General features: G+C 40.1%; 1 protein-coding gene across 1 annotated transcript in view; it reads left to right on the top strand.

Moving 5' to 3' along the window:
- Positions 1-15,968, top strand: part of TENM3 (teneurin transmembrane protein 3) — a 323,623-nt gene that overhangs the window by 235,602 nt on the left and 72,053 nt on the right. The window contains exons 9-13 of the mRNA XM_009891787.1: positions 2,403-2,613; positions 3,112-3,213; positions 3,374-3,568; positions 4,689-4,889; positions 7,871-8,056. Of these exons, the coding sequence (XP_009890089.1) occupies positions 2,403-2,613; positions 3,112-3,213; positions 3,374-3,568; positions 4,689-4,889; positions 7,871-8,056 (895 nt within the window). The remainder of the gene's footprint in view (positions 1-2,402; positions 2,614-3,111; positions 3,214-3,373; positions 3,569-4,688; positions 4,890-7,870; positions 8,057-15,968) is intronic.

Here is a 15,968-nt window from a genome sequence, read left to right as displayed (position 1 = left end):
TTCTGTATTCTCTTTAGGTACCAAAATCCGCAGCCACTATGTGTGTGTCACAGACTGATCTGAGATGCGTAGGTCTCTCTTTCCGAGGAATCATAAATAAATCAACCAGAAATAATTGACGGTGGCTGTCCATTCAAAACCCAATCAATGCAAGCCTGAAAGTCTTTGTGACACTTTCTAAAAATGTCAGTTCCATTGCAGCCAGAGAATCAATATGTTTATTTAAAGAGACTTTAAGAATAAAAAAGGGTCTTTGGTTTAAAGCAAAACTGAACAGAATGGTAGGGCGAATCAGCGCATTTAGACTGAATATAAAGGTAATTAGTTTATCCTCATAGGAGGAAAATAAAATTGGTACGTTTTTTGCTTATGAAGATAATTGTTTTTCCAGTCTGTTTCTGTTATCGTGTCCTAAATACAAAAAAGAGCCTTTAAAAGGGTTAAGATCAATTATTGTTTTTTGCTGGGGGACAGAATGAACAGTAAATTCCCCTCTGTATGGCTTTTAAAACGTAGTCTAAAACTGTGTTCTCATAACAGCATATGTCCTTATTACATTACAAATACAAAATCATTAGTTGTACCATGCTTGTCAGCCATTAGTGGTCAATCAAGTAGTGTAATCACTTGTTTCTGTATCAAACATAGGGTTTTAATCTGAGATTGTCCTCCTACAAAAAAATGATCCTCTGCAGTATACAAACTACAAGGTTGCTCCTAATGTCCATAAATTACTTGTTAAAACTCAGAACTCCCTGAGCTTTCTCCTTTTTAAAATATTAGTGAAAAACACAACCAGAAAGAAGTGTTCTTGAGTCAGGCAGGAGGAAGAAAAAAGAAAACCAACTAAAAATGTTTTTCTCTCTCTCGCAAAATGAGATAAATATTTAATTCTCTGACAAATGAGAATGTTGAATGGTTTTGAATAATTGGTGCTCTCCCAAAACGGTTGCATTTGTTTTCATGTGGTGCAGCACGTACAAAGTGACAGCGTACCCAGGTACCGGCTTCTGCACATCCTAACCACATTCTGTGCTATTCTGCTGGTTCAGACACAGCTGGGAAAGTGTCTCAGGTGTTGACAGAGGCACATTAACTATGCAGTTCCTTCCCATCCTGACTGGTTGGTAGAGAATTCTGATTACTGGGGGGGAACATTCTTACAACAGCAGTGAATTTTGGCCTGCAATTTCAAGAAGAGAGCGTAAGTACTTAAACCCTTGTTGCGGGACAAAGGCCATCGTGTTTTCTTTTGTCCCAGGAGCAGTTTCTGAAGGTCACAAGTCAGGGTGTAAAACCACTGATTTCTCTGGTGCTGGTAAGCGATGTTATCCTAGCTCAGGTGAATCGCCGGTTTCACAGACTGGCCTTTACTTTAATAGGCCCTGGATGTAATTCCATTTGAGAGAGATCTCCAACGGTGGGAAGATTGAAGGTTTATGTGTTACAGTTCACTTCATACCATAAACATGTGTCAGTAAAAGTGAAACTGCGAACAGACTCGGCAGGAAAAGCGGAGGCTCTCTACCACAAGCAAAAATGCTCTTTAATTTTCCTACCTGTTTAATTTTGCTGTATACACATAGATCTTCACATGATAAGCGTGTAGAAGACATCTTTGAAGCCATGAGAGCAGAATCCCAGACAGTGTAAATCAGTGCAGGGCCTGGAGCGGATTAGCCCTCCAGGTGCTATTCGTCCTGGTTCGGATTAACGCGTGTAAAACCTTGTGTTGTGAATTTGCTTGTTGTATCAGCTGAGATGCTGCTACGTTTTTCCAAGCCCCCCCGACGGTTGTTAACTTAACAGTGCGTGCTCTCGATTGACCCGAGGTCCGTACTTTTTGTCGGTTTGCCATTTTCAACAGTTGCAATGTTTTATGCTTTCAATCTGCTCTTTGGGGCTTCTGTGATAGGAAGTAAACCTCTTGCTCTCCTTCCTCCAGAACTCCAGACCATCCAAAAGGGGGATTGAGCAGTTTAATCCTTTGTCTGAAGCTAAATAAAAAGCAAAGGAGATTATTGGTGTTGTATATTAGTATTAACCTATATGCATACAACACACTTTGAAAGTTAGCTCTCTCTTGTAATTCAGGTGGCAGTCATGACTGCAGACTCATTTCAACTGCTGTTTTCATCCCCTCAATATGTGTAATAGGTTCATTGACCACTTGTCACCGAAAAAGCCACTCTAATAAGCATGAGGATTAGTTGGTAATTTTGTTTGGACTCTTAGCAAGGGGCAAAGAAATAAGCAAGGGTTGGTTTCAGCTCCTGCTTCCCTGCTCCAAAAGGAAAGTCTTGGTCAAAATACAAGCGTATTGTCAGGATGTTGTGGGGAAGCTGGTGGTGCCGTGGGTCATCCTGTGACTTCTCAAAGCTCCTGTCCGTTCCTCCCTGCAGTACGACTTTGTGGAGCTCCTGGATGGCAGCCGGCTGATCGCGAGAGAGCAACGCAACCTGCTGGAGTCGGAGCGAGCGGGACGGCAGGCGAGGTCTGTCAGTCTGCACGAGGCAGGTTTTATCCAGTATTTGGATTCTGGCATCTGGCACCTGGCCTTTTATAACGATGGGAAAAATGCAGAGCAGGTGTCTTTTAATACCATAATTATAGGTAAGTATAATCTTCAAAGCTCTTACCAAATGCTCCGGTCAGGTTTTTTATGAATACAGAAATAAGTTTTCATAGTTAAATGATCTGACTTTTTTCACAGGTTTTCCATTCATAGTGTTTCTTTTGCTGCTTAGGACAAAATGCAGAATATCTATTTTAATTACTTGGTCTAAGGCATAAGGAGTGTACCTTCTTGTAAAACAGCGCTTCACATGAGGATGCTGTTTTGAAGTATTTGTTAAATGGCACAGGGCTGGATTTTAAGTATGGAGCTCATATGGTTTCACCATTATAATTTGAGCCTTTTTGTTGGAATGTGGTGTCCTAAGATACTAGAGGCATCAGCAGTAGAAAATCACAGCTATTCGTGCTCTTCAAACAAACCAAATGTAAACACTTCTCTGGGAGCGAGAGCACGCTGTCAGTGAGTAGTGGTTCAAATGATAGGTACTTCATGCAGTGGGCGTCTGTGAATTATTCTCCTTTTTTTCCCTTTAGAGTCTGTGGTGGAATGCCCCCGAAATTGCCATGGTAACGGCGAATGTGTTTCTGGATCCTGCCATTGTTTTGCTGGGTTTCTGGGCCCCGATTGTTCGAGAGGTAAATCAACCCGATGCTTTTCTCGAGTCAGTTTAAGCGAGCACGAAGACAAATACAGCGGGAAAGCAACCGGCATGTGACTTGCTCCTTAGTTGTTCTTCTTTATAAAGCTTTGGTGAAGAACTTGGCTTTAATTGTTCTGCCACGTTTTATTTCACAGCAGCCTGCCCGGTGCTGTGCAGTGGCAATGGGCAGTACTCCAAAGGACGCTGCCTGTGCTACAGCGGCTGGAAGGGCACCGAGTGCGACGTGCCGACAACTCAGTGCATCGATCCCCAGTGTGGGGGCCGAGGCATTTGCATCATGGGCTCCTGTGCCTGCAACTCCGGATACAAAGGAGAAAACTGTGAAGAAGGTAAATGAATAAATATTTACCCCAGCGCCTGCTGTTGTTGGTCAGGTTTCCAGCTGGCCCATCCAGCTCTATCGATTTCCCTAGCTCTAGATCGTGCACACTAACGGCGTTTCTTCAAAAATCACTTTAGAAAACCAAAAATCAAGTTTGGGAATCACTAGTATCACTGAATTCTACAGGGTTATTACACTTTATTTATTCATAAGTAATCAGTGGGAAAATTCTTAATAATGTGTGATACCTTTTTGCTTGCTGGTATGTTTTTATTTATTTTTTCTGGCTGAGGTCAGCTAAGAAGAAAGAACACGAAAAACAGATGTTGGAATACAGGAAGACTTGCTGAATTTTCCCTGTATAGAATAAATCATTAATGTATTGCATTTGTTAGTGATCTTTTCCACCAACCATGTTGTAGAAAGTGACGATTCAAATGCATCAGAGTGAAAAATGATGCATCATTTTTGTATTCCAGAGATGTGCATAATAATGTTTGTTCTGGTGTGCTGCAAAATGCAGTTCAATTTCCATTCTATTTTTTTAGGGAGTAAAAAGCGCCATTTTCTTCCTCAATCAAATTGATTTTATTGATCTCCACGTACAAAGTAATGCAATTAAGTCTCTGGAATTAAATTTTCAGACCATTGACCCTACAAGTGTAACATTTTATTGAGTCAAATTGCTAAATTAAATCTCGTCATCTAAAGCACATTAAAGTGAATTAAGACAGATAGACAGTGTGCAACTCATTTATTTCTGAAACAAGTTGAGGGTCCTGTACAGCTGTCAAAATTCCGTAGCGGTGGATCGGGTCAGTTGATACCGAGTGCTGCGGGGAATCCAGCACTTGTTACACGCTGGTTAGGCAGACCAAAGATCAGTTGCCCGAGACCTGAAGCCAATCTTCTTGTAATTCAGAAAAATTAGCAAACTTTGAAAGGTTCTTTAACCCAGTGGTAGCCTGTAAATGTCTTGATGTTAGTTATGTTCGCACACGAATTTCACAACACCGGAAAGCAGTGTGGAAGGAAGGTGTTTTTACAAAGAAAATAGTATCTAGGGGCTGGTTACTGTTGTTAGGAATGACAACAAGTTTAAGCTGAGCTTTCTCATCTCCCCGCAGCGGATTGCTTGGACCCAGCCTGCTCCAGCCACGGTGTGTGCATCCACGGCGAGTGCCACTGCAACCCGGGCTGGGGGGGCAACAACTGTGAAATCCTGAAGACGATGTGCCCTGACCAGTGCTCTGGCCACGGCACCTACCTTCAAGAGAGCGGTACCTGCACCTGCGACCCCAACTGGACAGGTCCAGATTGCTCCAATGGTAAGGGTTGAAAGCACTCACATTTTGTAAAATGATGACGTCTTGAATAGCAGCATTTTAATGAAGTTATTCCCTTAGGACCTGGCCTGCTGAGCTGATGGAATTCTTTGAGTTGGCTTCGAGATGAACTGTGAATTGATTCAAAGATTCAAAATAATTGATGAATTTGAAGTATTTGAAAATCAATGTATTTATTTGTTGGTATCTTTTAGCTGCCTTCACCTGGGAACTTCAGGTACTTCACATCCAAGTACAGAACGTTCCTTATACGGTGTATGGATCTAATTATCATCGTACCTCATACATCTATTTAGAAACTTAAAACTAGACTTGTGAAACTAGGGACAGTCCCAATTTGAAAATCTCCCCAGCTAACTGGAGGTGTTTTTCTTGAAAAACAGACAGTGTTCCAGTTTGAAGGCAAAGGGAAAGCAAGCATGAATCCTGAACAGCTTTCGAGGAAGGGCACAGGCTGCCAGGGTGGCAGGAGTTGGTAGGAGTGAAGAAGCAGAGGGATTTCTTGAAGTCTGAAACTGATCTTATTAAAACCATAGTCTGAGCTTAGAAACAACAGGAGAAAATGACTGGAGGTACTGACACAGAGAGCAGTATCTAAATATTTATAAAGTATGACAGCAGCCTTTCGACAAATACGAGTTTTTAGAATATTGTTTGGTAGCCACATATCAAAAGAGAAATGTCTAACTGTGAGACATATATTTGTCTAAAACAGTTCATCTAACAACTCAGATGATTTTGTTAATGAAAACTGAACACATGGGCTAGCTGGGTTTATGCCAGCTTATGAATAAATATAACTTTTTCATGAGGAACCATCTTTTTAAAGCAAATGTACTTCCTGACCAGGATCTGTGATACTCCATAATGGCTTCTGCATACGAGAGTGATAGGACAGAGTTCCAAACATTCAAGAAAACGTGACAGAGAGAAGAAAATGTTGTCTTCTGTTAAATTTGTTTAGAATAAAAAATTCCTCTCTGAACATTGCTAGCACTAAAAATGGCTATTTGTGAGAGAGCCTTTCTAGTTCTTAGGCAAAACATGAATCCTCTGTTTCTTGATACAGTGTCCTCTAGGCTATTTTCAATGATTCTGTTATGCTTCATCTTTTGCTTTTGTTTCAAGGAATGACTGGTAATTAAAATAACATAAAATATTTCTGATCTTCTCAAATATTTCAAAAGTGTCAAACTCACAAAAGAGCTTTGTAAAAACACGTACAGATTATTTGCTGAGGTCGTGCAAAATGACCTTCAGACTGGTACACTAAAAAAGCAAATCTTACCCATAAACATTTTGTTAAGCTGCTAGAAGAAAAAAAGAATGAGTTATTTCCATCAGACGGGTTTATAGGTTTGAAATCAGCAGAGCTTTCCTCTATCTTCATCAGCAGTTTGTCCGTTAATTAGCCCTTCAATTCCACTTCAATTAAATTAGCTCTAATTAATAAGTTCATTACAAAGATTGACGCACCTTGCTCAAAGCTAGTGTGCTAAAAGCTGATAAACACCTTCACCCTAATGAAAAATTGATTAGATTGAAGAGAAATAAACCTTTCTTTCTTGGAGCTGCGTTGATGTTTTGTGACTCAAAGTTAATCAAACCATCTTGCATCTCTTAATCAAAAATTTAATTCAAAGTAGGGATAAAATGTTGTATAGGGAAAAAAAAAAAAAAAGGCGAGGGGAAATTACACTGTCTTTGTCCGTACGGGTTTTGGGCTGAACCTTTTGGGAAATGTCACAGCTCTTTGATACCCAGTTTAATGTTCCCCAGCACATTTGAGACAGAGGGCTATACTCTATGGGGAAAGAAAAACACTGTTGAGTGGGAAACTGGAAACCTCTCTTGCACTGGATGCCGCTTTCTTTTGCTGTTGAAAATAATTTCAGTCTTTTATTGCTAAACTGTTTGTTGTCTTTCACAAGAAAACAAAACCTAAATAGATTACTTGTGTGAACCAGTACGTGGTTACAGCCAGCTGTATGCCAAGGAGCTAAAAAAGTCCCTCAGGCTGTATTGTATCTCCTCTTGTTTTTCTGTTGTCTGCTTAGCAGAAGCAAAGTTTGCTGGAGTCTGACTAAATGAATCCAAACTGTAAATGCAAAATCTGGCAGTCTAAATTATCATCTTGTATTAGCTGAGACTTAACATGCGTTGTTTGGCCTCTGACTACCTTTGGCTGTTAACGTATTTTTCAATTATTCTATCAGTTACAAGTTCCTGTTACTATATGTAAATGACAAGCTAAATTGCTGTATGTTGATTTATTTTTTTTTAACAATCTATTATTTAAACCAGACTGTTCATAGCTGTCACTGATACAAATTTACTGAAAGTAAAAGAGAATCATCTTTTATATTTAACAGATGTGTCAGTATGTCAGCATAGTACTAATTTGTCTCACTAAGGCTGATTCTTTATAATGAAAAAATGTGTCAGAAATGGCACATTTTTACTTTGAAAGAAAACAGGGAGCAGGGTAGGGCGGGGAAACCTTGTTAAGATGAACTTTCATTAATAGTAGATTTTCACTCAGAGCGTACAATGACCTAGGTATACGGTATGGTGAGTCACTAGGAGTCGAGTGCAAGTTCTAGTGGGTTTAAGTGCCATATAATCTAAGTTACAAAAGGTTACTCTTAAGACATATGTGATCACAAAAAACATGGCTGAAAATTACTCAGCGCTAACAGAAGAGCTGTGGACACTTAAGCACCGCTAAGTCTGCTGGATAACTAAGCGAGCATTAGCACAGAGAGAAAACTCAGTACTCCGTATTCTGTTGCGTCCTACCTGAAAATGCCTGTCACAGTAAATTCTTTTGATTCAACTTTCAAAGATTTTGCCTTTCTTATTCTTCACGTGTCGAATTAAAATGCAGCGCTGCTAATTAATGCGTACCCTCTCTCTCCTGTGTGCAATCTCTTCCTCCTTCTCTTCCCCCTTCTCCAATGCAGAAATCTGTTCGGTGGACTGCGGCACGCACGGGGTGTGCATGGGTGGCACGTGTCGCTGCGAGGAAGGCTGGACGGGCGCAGCCTGCAACCAGAGAGCCTGCCATCCCCGCTGCGCGGAGCATGGCACCTGTAAAGACGGGAAGTGTGAATGTAGCCAGGGATGGAACGGAGAGCACTGTACCATTGGTAGGCTGCCTATGCTTTACCCTGTCTTCGCTGCAAAATTCAAACAGCCGGCGCTGCTGGCCGCGTCTGAATAAGAAGTGTATTACTTTAAAGCTTGTTTCTTCAAACGGAATGTTTGCATGTGTAAAGGAGTTGGTGTTTTAAGGAAGGAAATGGTAATATAATGGCTCATCAGTTCTTCATATCTAGTTTGCCATCAAAAGGAGGTGGAAGAGTTTTCTTTTCAATCTTTCCCCTTTAACTGCCTTTTTTGAAGGGGGGGTTACTTTTATTTTAAACTGTAAATATGTTACTTGATTTGTGCTTTTCTATTTTTATGTGATGGCTTTATGTCTTTTGGAAATGAAGCTTCCTATTGGTTTCGGTTGGGGCTTTTTTTTCTTTTATGGAGAAGCAGCTCTAAAAGGTAACTTGCCTACACAAAAACGTCACTTCCACCTTGTAATAAATGTGATCTAGCTGCCCAAAATTATCTTCTTGTCAACATAACGCTCTATTTTAGACTTACATCACATTTCTTACATGTAAATAATGTCACAGCAGTTTTAACACAGCTGATTGAGAAGCCATCCTTATTACAGCTTCTGTGTTTCTGTAATCAAGTTAGTTCTAGTGCCTGGAAGCCTTTGGATATTACTGTGCCTTTTTGTACCCGGTTATTTACAGTCCATATGTCCCATATACAGCGGGATGTCCCTCTCCCCTGCACAGGGCTTGACGGTGAGTTAGCATGGGAAATTACGCATGGAAATAAGGGGACTAAGAAAAAGTGGAGGAAGACTTGCCCAAAAGTTTATCATTTTTTATATTGATTTTGTGTAGCTGCAGTGCTGAGGGATTCCCTTCCACACGAACCCCTCTTCGCGCAAGAGGAGGAGGGGCCTATCCAAACAATTCTTGTCTTGGCATAACCACATAGCGAAACTATTGCGTGACAACAGGTAGGAAACAGACAAAGGAACTGGCAGTGGTGTGATTGTAGGAGAAAACTAGCTTGTACTTGAACGTGTGGTGAACAGTGCACGGGGCTCAGCAAAGGCTGTCACAGGAGTCACGGAGTGGCTCTGCAGGTATTTATGGAGCACGTCTCCCAAGCGTGAGAAGCATCATGGCTGAGGCGGATCGAATAGACAATGAAAGAGGTAACTGCAGGTCAGACAAAGGGAAGAGTTAACACTGAGTGATGGAGAAATCACAGATAATCTGAATAGTCCAAAAAGTTTCCAATAAGGAATAAACCCGTAGTTTTATGTCTGAAGAGATGGAGGAGGGTCAGTTAAAAGAGGTGATGTAGCCAAAGCGACAGGACAGGACAATAAGTCCTTACCTACAGTAAGTGGTAGAGCTGGTAGATGTGAATGTAGCATGATTTGCTTTTGCCATAAGCTAAAAAGGCTGGAGAATGTTACCTTTTGTGGATGCTCTGTAACTCCGAATGTGTTAGCGCAGCTAAGCCATCACCAGGGCATGAGTATCTAGAAAGAAGTAACGGCTCAAGCCGGGTTCCCGGGTAGCTTACAGCCCTGACTGCCAGGCAGGGGGGTGGTGCTGAGCTTGGCAGTCGTGGGAAGCAGCGGTGTGAAGGCAGGGAAAATGAGGGTCTGTTTCAGCTGTATTAACTGATACCCACATCATTGCAGCAGGAAGACCAGGCAAGATTTTATTCTGTAGAAGGGAGTCGGGTGTGAAGTAGTAAGATTGATTTGTGAATGATTTTGTACAGAAATCACAATCGATTTTTGTTGTTTACTAATGAGATCGCTCAGAAATATGAGAGAGGGGGAACCAAGGGGCATCTGCAGAATCCCAGGGAGAATCGGTAGGGTTAACATTTTTGAGGAGCTTCCAGAAAACATGCTGACAAAGAGAGTAGAGAGGTGGGCAGAGAACTGCTTTCTGAACAATAAAATAAAGTAAATCTTTAGAAGTAGGATAAAGCCTTTCCCTTGACCGCTTTAACTTGCCAACGAGCAATTACTCAGCAGATCGCTCTGCTGTTGGTCTCACTGACCTTGGCAGCATTTCAAGGGTTGTAGTTATACACGGATGAACTGCTCTTGAACAATTTTTCCAACATATTAAGCACAAACAAGTTTTTCCTCAGCACTGGGCGAGCAGGTCTGTCTTCCCACCTGTTTATTCTTTAAATGGGTGTTTACTTTGCGGCTGCTGCTGTAAAGATAGTTTGATTTGTTTATATTGCCCTTACAGCCTCCAAGACAAGTAATGAGGTACAGGCTGTAGCCTGCTGTTATATTTATTCTTCTTAGAGCTGTTTTCTTCAGGAGCCCAGTGTTTTGGAGAAACCAGGTTATTTTATTACTCATTTCCAAGAGGATTTCCACTTAGTGGAGTAACAAGTGCTGCCTCCTCAGCTTGGCAAAGGAAGAGTCAAATTGCCTTTCTCTCACCTGCCCTAGAGTGTAGGTAGTAGCTCTTTCTGAGCAATAAATTTCAAAACACAAGGGACATCAGAACGTTTCTCCATGCAAACCATTTTTTTTTATTGTCACCCTCCATTTGTAACCCAGGCGTTTTTACGTTACTTAAAACTCTCAGCTTGGTAGCAGAATATTTATGTAATTTGTGTTGTGTGTCTGAAAGACTCCCACTCTCCCTTTATACATCTAAAAATAAACAATTGGCATTGTTGTTATTTCTAAAAGTCATTAACCATTTAGCTGCAGTAGTGTGAAGTATTTTAGAAATGCAGATGTATTTGTTTGCTACAGCTGTTAGCTGGAAGTCACATGGAGAGCAGTGGCCCAAATTTACAGCTTCTTTGGGAAAGGAATATTCCAAAGAAGTTGTAAATTTTAAGGGCAATGCACTTTATTCACCTTTTGGGAAAGGAGTGCCCCACCACATCTCTGGCTGGATGCACAAAATGGGGTAGGTGATACGTGTGTGTTAATCACAGAGGCGCTAACTGGAATGACTCCTGAATCATCTGAATCCATAACTTATGTGATCAAAGAGATTATGGTATTCTTGTGAAGCATGAATGCCGTTTAAAATGGTTAAAATGTTTTGCACCTCAACTAACGACTTTTACGTATTTCTAAATGCTGCCTCTCTGTTCAGTCTCATTTTCCGTTAGCGCACTGTGTTGTTAGTTGCCATGTGTTAAAGGGTAGAAAGAAGGTGATTAATTAAAACAAAGTAATCCTTAGTTTTATTCGTCTCTACTATCTTTTAAACCCTAGATTGCTTCTTGAGTTACGCTGATTTTTATGTGCACTTCAAAATATTCAAAAGGGAATTTGGCCAAAGGAAGTTCTAATTACTCTAAACTTCCAGAGACCGTTTCTTTGGTTTTATTTCAATACTTCAGGACATCGGGAAGCAAAATCATAGGTGATTGCAAAGGTTTGCTTTCTTTGTTCAGAAGAAATGTAGACATCTGCTTGCCTGGGTTGAGCATCAGCATTTCCCTAAGGCTGAGGATCGCAAGACTGGAATTGGGAAATAATATATATTTTTTTAATATACTTTTGAATTGTGAGAGAGAACAGAATACACTAAATAAAGCAGTTGTTTTTTTGTGGTTTTTTTTCTCTTTTTGAAGCAATGTGTAGAGTAAGGTAGGCAGGGTTGTTTTGACTAACAGGGTAAAGCTGCTGTGTGTTGCTGATACCCACTGTTCATTGTGCGTCTCTGGCACGGGGTACCTCCAACTTCAATACCACACCTGACGTGGGCCACGCTTGTGAGTCGTTGCCTTTGCTCTGAACACACACTTCCAAAGATTTATATCAAAGATGTTCAGCAGATAACTACACGCGTAGTGTTGTGGTGAAATGAATCTAATAAGAATTAACAAAACTCAAGATTTATTGCTATTTTTTAGCATCTTACAGGTTTGAACTAAACACTGGTAATGTATGTTTCAAATACTAAACAATTTAAGGCATCTAAATTGCTTACTGTCTTTTGCCTCCTGGGAATTGTAATGTTCTACCATTTCCTGTATCCACATGAGAACAGGTTAAATAAACAGTTTACTGCAAAGCTATGGAAAATCACCATTCAGTTGCTTATTTGGTCTGGGAGTGACGTTCACGGGTCTGAGGTGAATGTCCATATATTATTTTGTGAAGCTCAACCTGCATCTCAGTGGGATACAAGACCACACATGGACAGCTGGTGCCCAGGTGATAGCCTGGATGAAATTTTGCTCTGTAATTAAGTTTTCGTAACACAGTTGTGCTAAAATGTGTTTTTGTTTCCTTTCTGTCCTGGCTTGCGATGAGTTCAGTGACTCTCTCCTGTCTGCATAGTTGTTTTGTGAGATTGGAACAGATATTATTTCAGAAAGCCTATTATTTTTTGTGATATAACTGGCATGTACCATGAGTAAATTAAGTAACTGTCATAGGAAGCCCATAAATATGAATACTTTTCCAGCTGCTTTTCCATTAAACTCTGTTAGCTGAATGGAATTAGTAAATAATTATGTTGGTGGTGAATCTGTTCTATCCATGTGCTGTGTAACATCTCAGTTTTACAATGCAGCTTAATTTTTTCTATAGACCAAATTAGTTTTAGAGTAATCTAAATTGCAAATTGGCCAATTTGCATTAAAACTATGCCTTCTTGTTCAGATTTGTCAACACCTCTTTTTTAAAAAGTCTTTAACATTAAGCATGGGTGGGTAAGACCATCTGTTTACGGAGCTTGCCTGCAGCTCCATTACTTAACACATGAGACAGGTTACAGCTGTTTAATTGTTATCGTGTCGAACAATTATCTTTCAGTCCAAAATTAATATTTATATATGTATGCATGGGAAGCATGTCGTTAAACAGAAGTGATCTAAATGTGGATTAATGTCATTAAGCATTCATATTAATCCCTCGGGACCGCTGAAGTTAGCATCGTGGTACTTTCATGCTACTTTTGAGGGCTGCGTGAGGCTTTACCTGGTCCACGGAACTGAAATTCAAATCCAGTGGTGGCCCACTGTCAAAGTGTACAGCTTGTAATAGGTTTATATTCCAGTGAGAACTGGGATCTAATTGGTTTATCCTCTAAGGATTTCCCCTAAAGTTTAGTTGAGAAAAAAATAACAAGGAACAGTGAAGTATTTATCTTAACCTTTTTGTGTGACTGAAAAGACACTAACGTGACTCTCAATCTGAACCCAAAATAAATGTGCTTCAAGAAGAAATTTCTAGTTTCAGCTATTTTAGCTAGAAAAACAGGAAAGTCACCTGGTTTAGATGTTCAGAATTATGAAAAGAATAAATAAATAACATCTAGAGCACACTCCCGTAAGTTTCTGTTAGTACAACCTCTGTCCTGGGGAGTGATTAAAATGGTGTTCTGACTAGGGACAAAAGGGAGGGCATTGGGGTGCTGGTTTTCTGTGTGAGCACGAGCAGCGTAAGCTCAGAAGTGCTGCTGGGGTTGAGGAATGCTAAGAAGTAGTCTCCTCCACTAAGTGATATCGTCTGCACCTGCTCTCTTCAACACGTGTTTAGCTTAGGGCTCCTTATATTACAGATTTCAAATACGACTACAGGGAAATGACACTTTATCTCGTTATAAGATCAGAGAGCAAGTCAAGACAAATGTGTTCCTCCTTTTAATTAAAGGAAGTGCTTATAGAAAACTTGATACGGCTATATATCATTACACTATATATTTTTGAAGTATGGGCTTGCCAAAGTAAGTCATGGACCAGGTTGAGGGTTTGATTGATCTTCTCCCCGTTTGCAGGTTAGAGGGAGAGCAGGATGGATAACTGGTATTGTGATGGCCACTGTCATTTTTGTACTGATGTTAAGTTGCCAAGCGTGGTTTACTTTTCTCCGAAGTTGAAATTACTGAGAATATTCACATTTCAAAGTGTCAGGTATTTACCTTAAAGCATTCATGCCAAGATTTCCTCATAAATTTTAAGATTCTTTTGAGATTTTAGAATTTGGATCTGAAGGAAATTTTTGTCCTTCAAATTAGAATAGTTACTGCGATATGAATATATTCTGTCATTATCAAAATACCTAAATTTATGGTTTTCCTTAGTTTTGAGTTCATGGAATTATACCTCAGTTCAAATTTCATCTTAAAAGTAAGATTGTATCTGAATGAAGGTATGACCTTTGACATTCAAACAGTTATAAGTAATTATATCAAATAGCAATTAGTTCACCACAATATCGTGAGTGAAATCCTACTTTCCAAACAGCTGACTTGACTACGCTGGAGTTAGGATTTCACCACAATATTTATACCTGTACCCTCAATGCAAAAACTCCATGCAAAAGAGACGATGGCTTTCTTGGCACCCAGAGGACTGATAGCCACAGTTTAACAAGATTTCGTGAAATTTAGAGCAAATATTTTTTTTGATCTTTCCTGTGCCTGAAGGGCATGTTATTAATTTGCCAGGCCAAGCCTTGAATATGCAAAATATTTGTACGTTTGGTAACTATAAAAATACTCAATTACCAGGTAAATTTTAGATAGGGCGTGAATATCTGAAGCTGTGAAAAAAGTGAATTATTGGTCAGGCCTTAACACATTTCCAGACCAAGTATCTCGAGTACAAATGATCTGTTAGCACACTTTAAATTGCTAATTGCTGATTTGCATTTAAATGAGGACCACATGTGAAGTTCAAGTTAGGCACATTTTCAGAAAACAGCAGAATCCTCTGAGATGTGAAGAATTTTAAAGCGTGTTGCAAAGCTTACTTGAGCTGAAGTGGCCAGAAAGGAAGTGCTTTTGTACGTGGCATAGTTGCGCGCTGGTCAGACGCGTTCTGAAAGCGCTTCCAGCCAGCAAGTAAGGTGGGAACAATAATGCTTCCTGTCCTGCTCTATCCCCTAATGTGTTTTTAAGCCAAATTTCTCTTTCATGCAGTTCTTAATGTGAGCGTCAGGTTTTATCTGCATCTGTCTGAGGCAGTCTTTGCGAGTTTGTCGGAGGTGTCAAACAGGTATTTGAACTTTTTCAGCCTATATACGTGAGACGGTTTTAAATCCTTAATGGCATATACCCTTTCTTCTAAATCCTTTTCCAGCTAAATAGATGGTAAATAGGAAACAACACTTCTCATGAACTTCTCAGCATTCCCAAACTTCCCATGTGTATTATATCCTTCAAAGCAGCTGAACCTTTTATTCGAAGATACACGTGGCTTTTCCAGTAATAATGATGAGAAATCTTACTTTATAGGAAAATTGAGATGGACTACAGAACAAAAAATCTGGGTAGTGGGCTTATGTGCCCTTGTACGTAAAAATCCATAAATGGTAGCTGCAAAGAACGGTTGCTGTTTTGGCAAGGGATAAATTGCAGTGAATTTAGGTGTCTTTGCAGAAACGTATGTTGCAGATATCTCTGCTGCAGGTCTGCGCAGATGCTGGGGAAGGGTGCAGAAATTATGAAGAAGATACGATTTCAGGATGAGGATTATAGTTTGGCCTATGTAGGGAGGAAAACAAAGAAAATTGCCTGAAACTATTATTCTGTCCATGTGTTCTCCTTTACAAGAAGGGCAAGATGGGAATTTAGGAGTAAAGAAGTATCAAAAAGGGAAGAGTGTTTGTAATCCTCCTCTATTGGCAGCAATGCTCTGAACATATGGTATGTCTAAGACAAAGTTCTTATAAACTCGGAGAAAGGATGACGACCATGAGCTGCTTACGGTGGAAGAACATGTGCTTTCAGTACTGTTTAGTGATGAATAGAGAGAATTACATTTGCAAATGATACCAAAGCCCGCTGCCTCCAAGCGCTTTGGAAGACAGGACAAGAATTTAAAATGACTTTAACAAATAGCACAGGCTATGCAGAAAAATAAGGTGCAATTCAACAAATGCTGGGGTCTGTGCTTAAGTAAGAATAATCAGGTGCACAAATTCAAGTTAGGAAGCAGCTCGGCAGGCGGAAGAGCATCAGAAAG

The sequence above is a fragment of the Charadrius vociferus genome, unplaced genomic scaffold (assembly GCF_000708025.1).
Source record: "Charadrius vociferus isolate BGI_N301 unplaced genomic scaffold, ASM70802v2 scaffold478, whole genome shotgun sequence".
NCBI classification, from domain to species: Eukaryota; Metazoa; Chordata; class Aves; order Charadriiformes; family Charadriidae; genus Charadrius; species Charadrius vociferus.
This window is presented reverse-complemented; position numbering and strand designations above follow the sequence as displayed.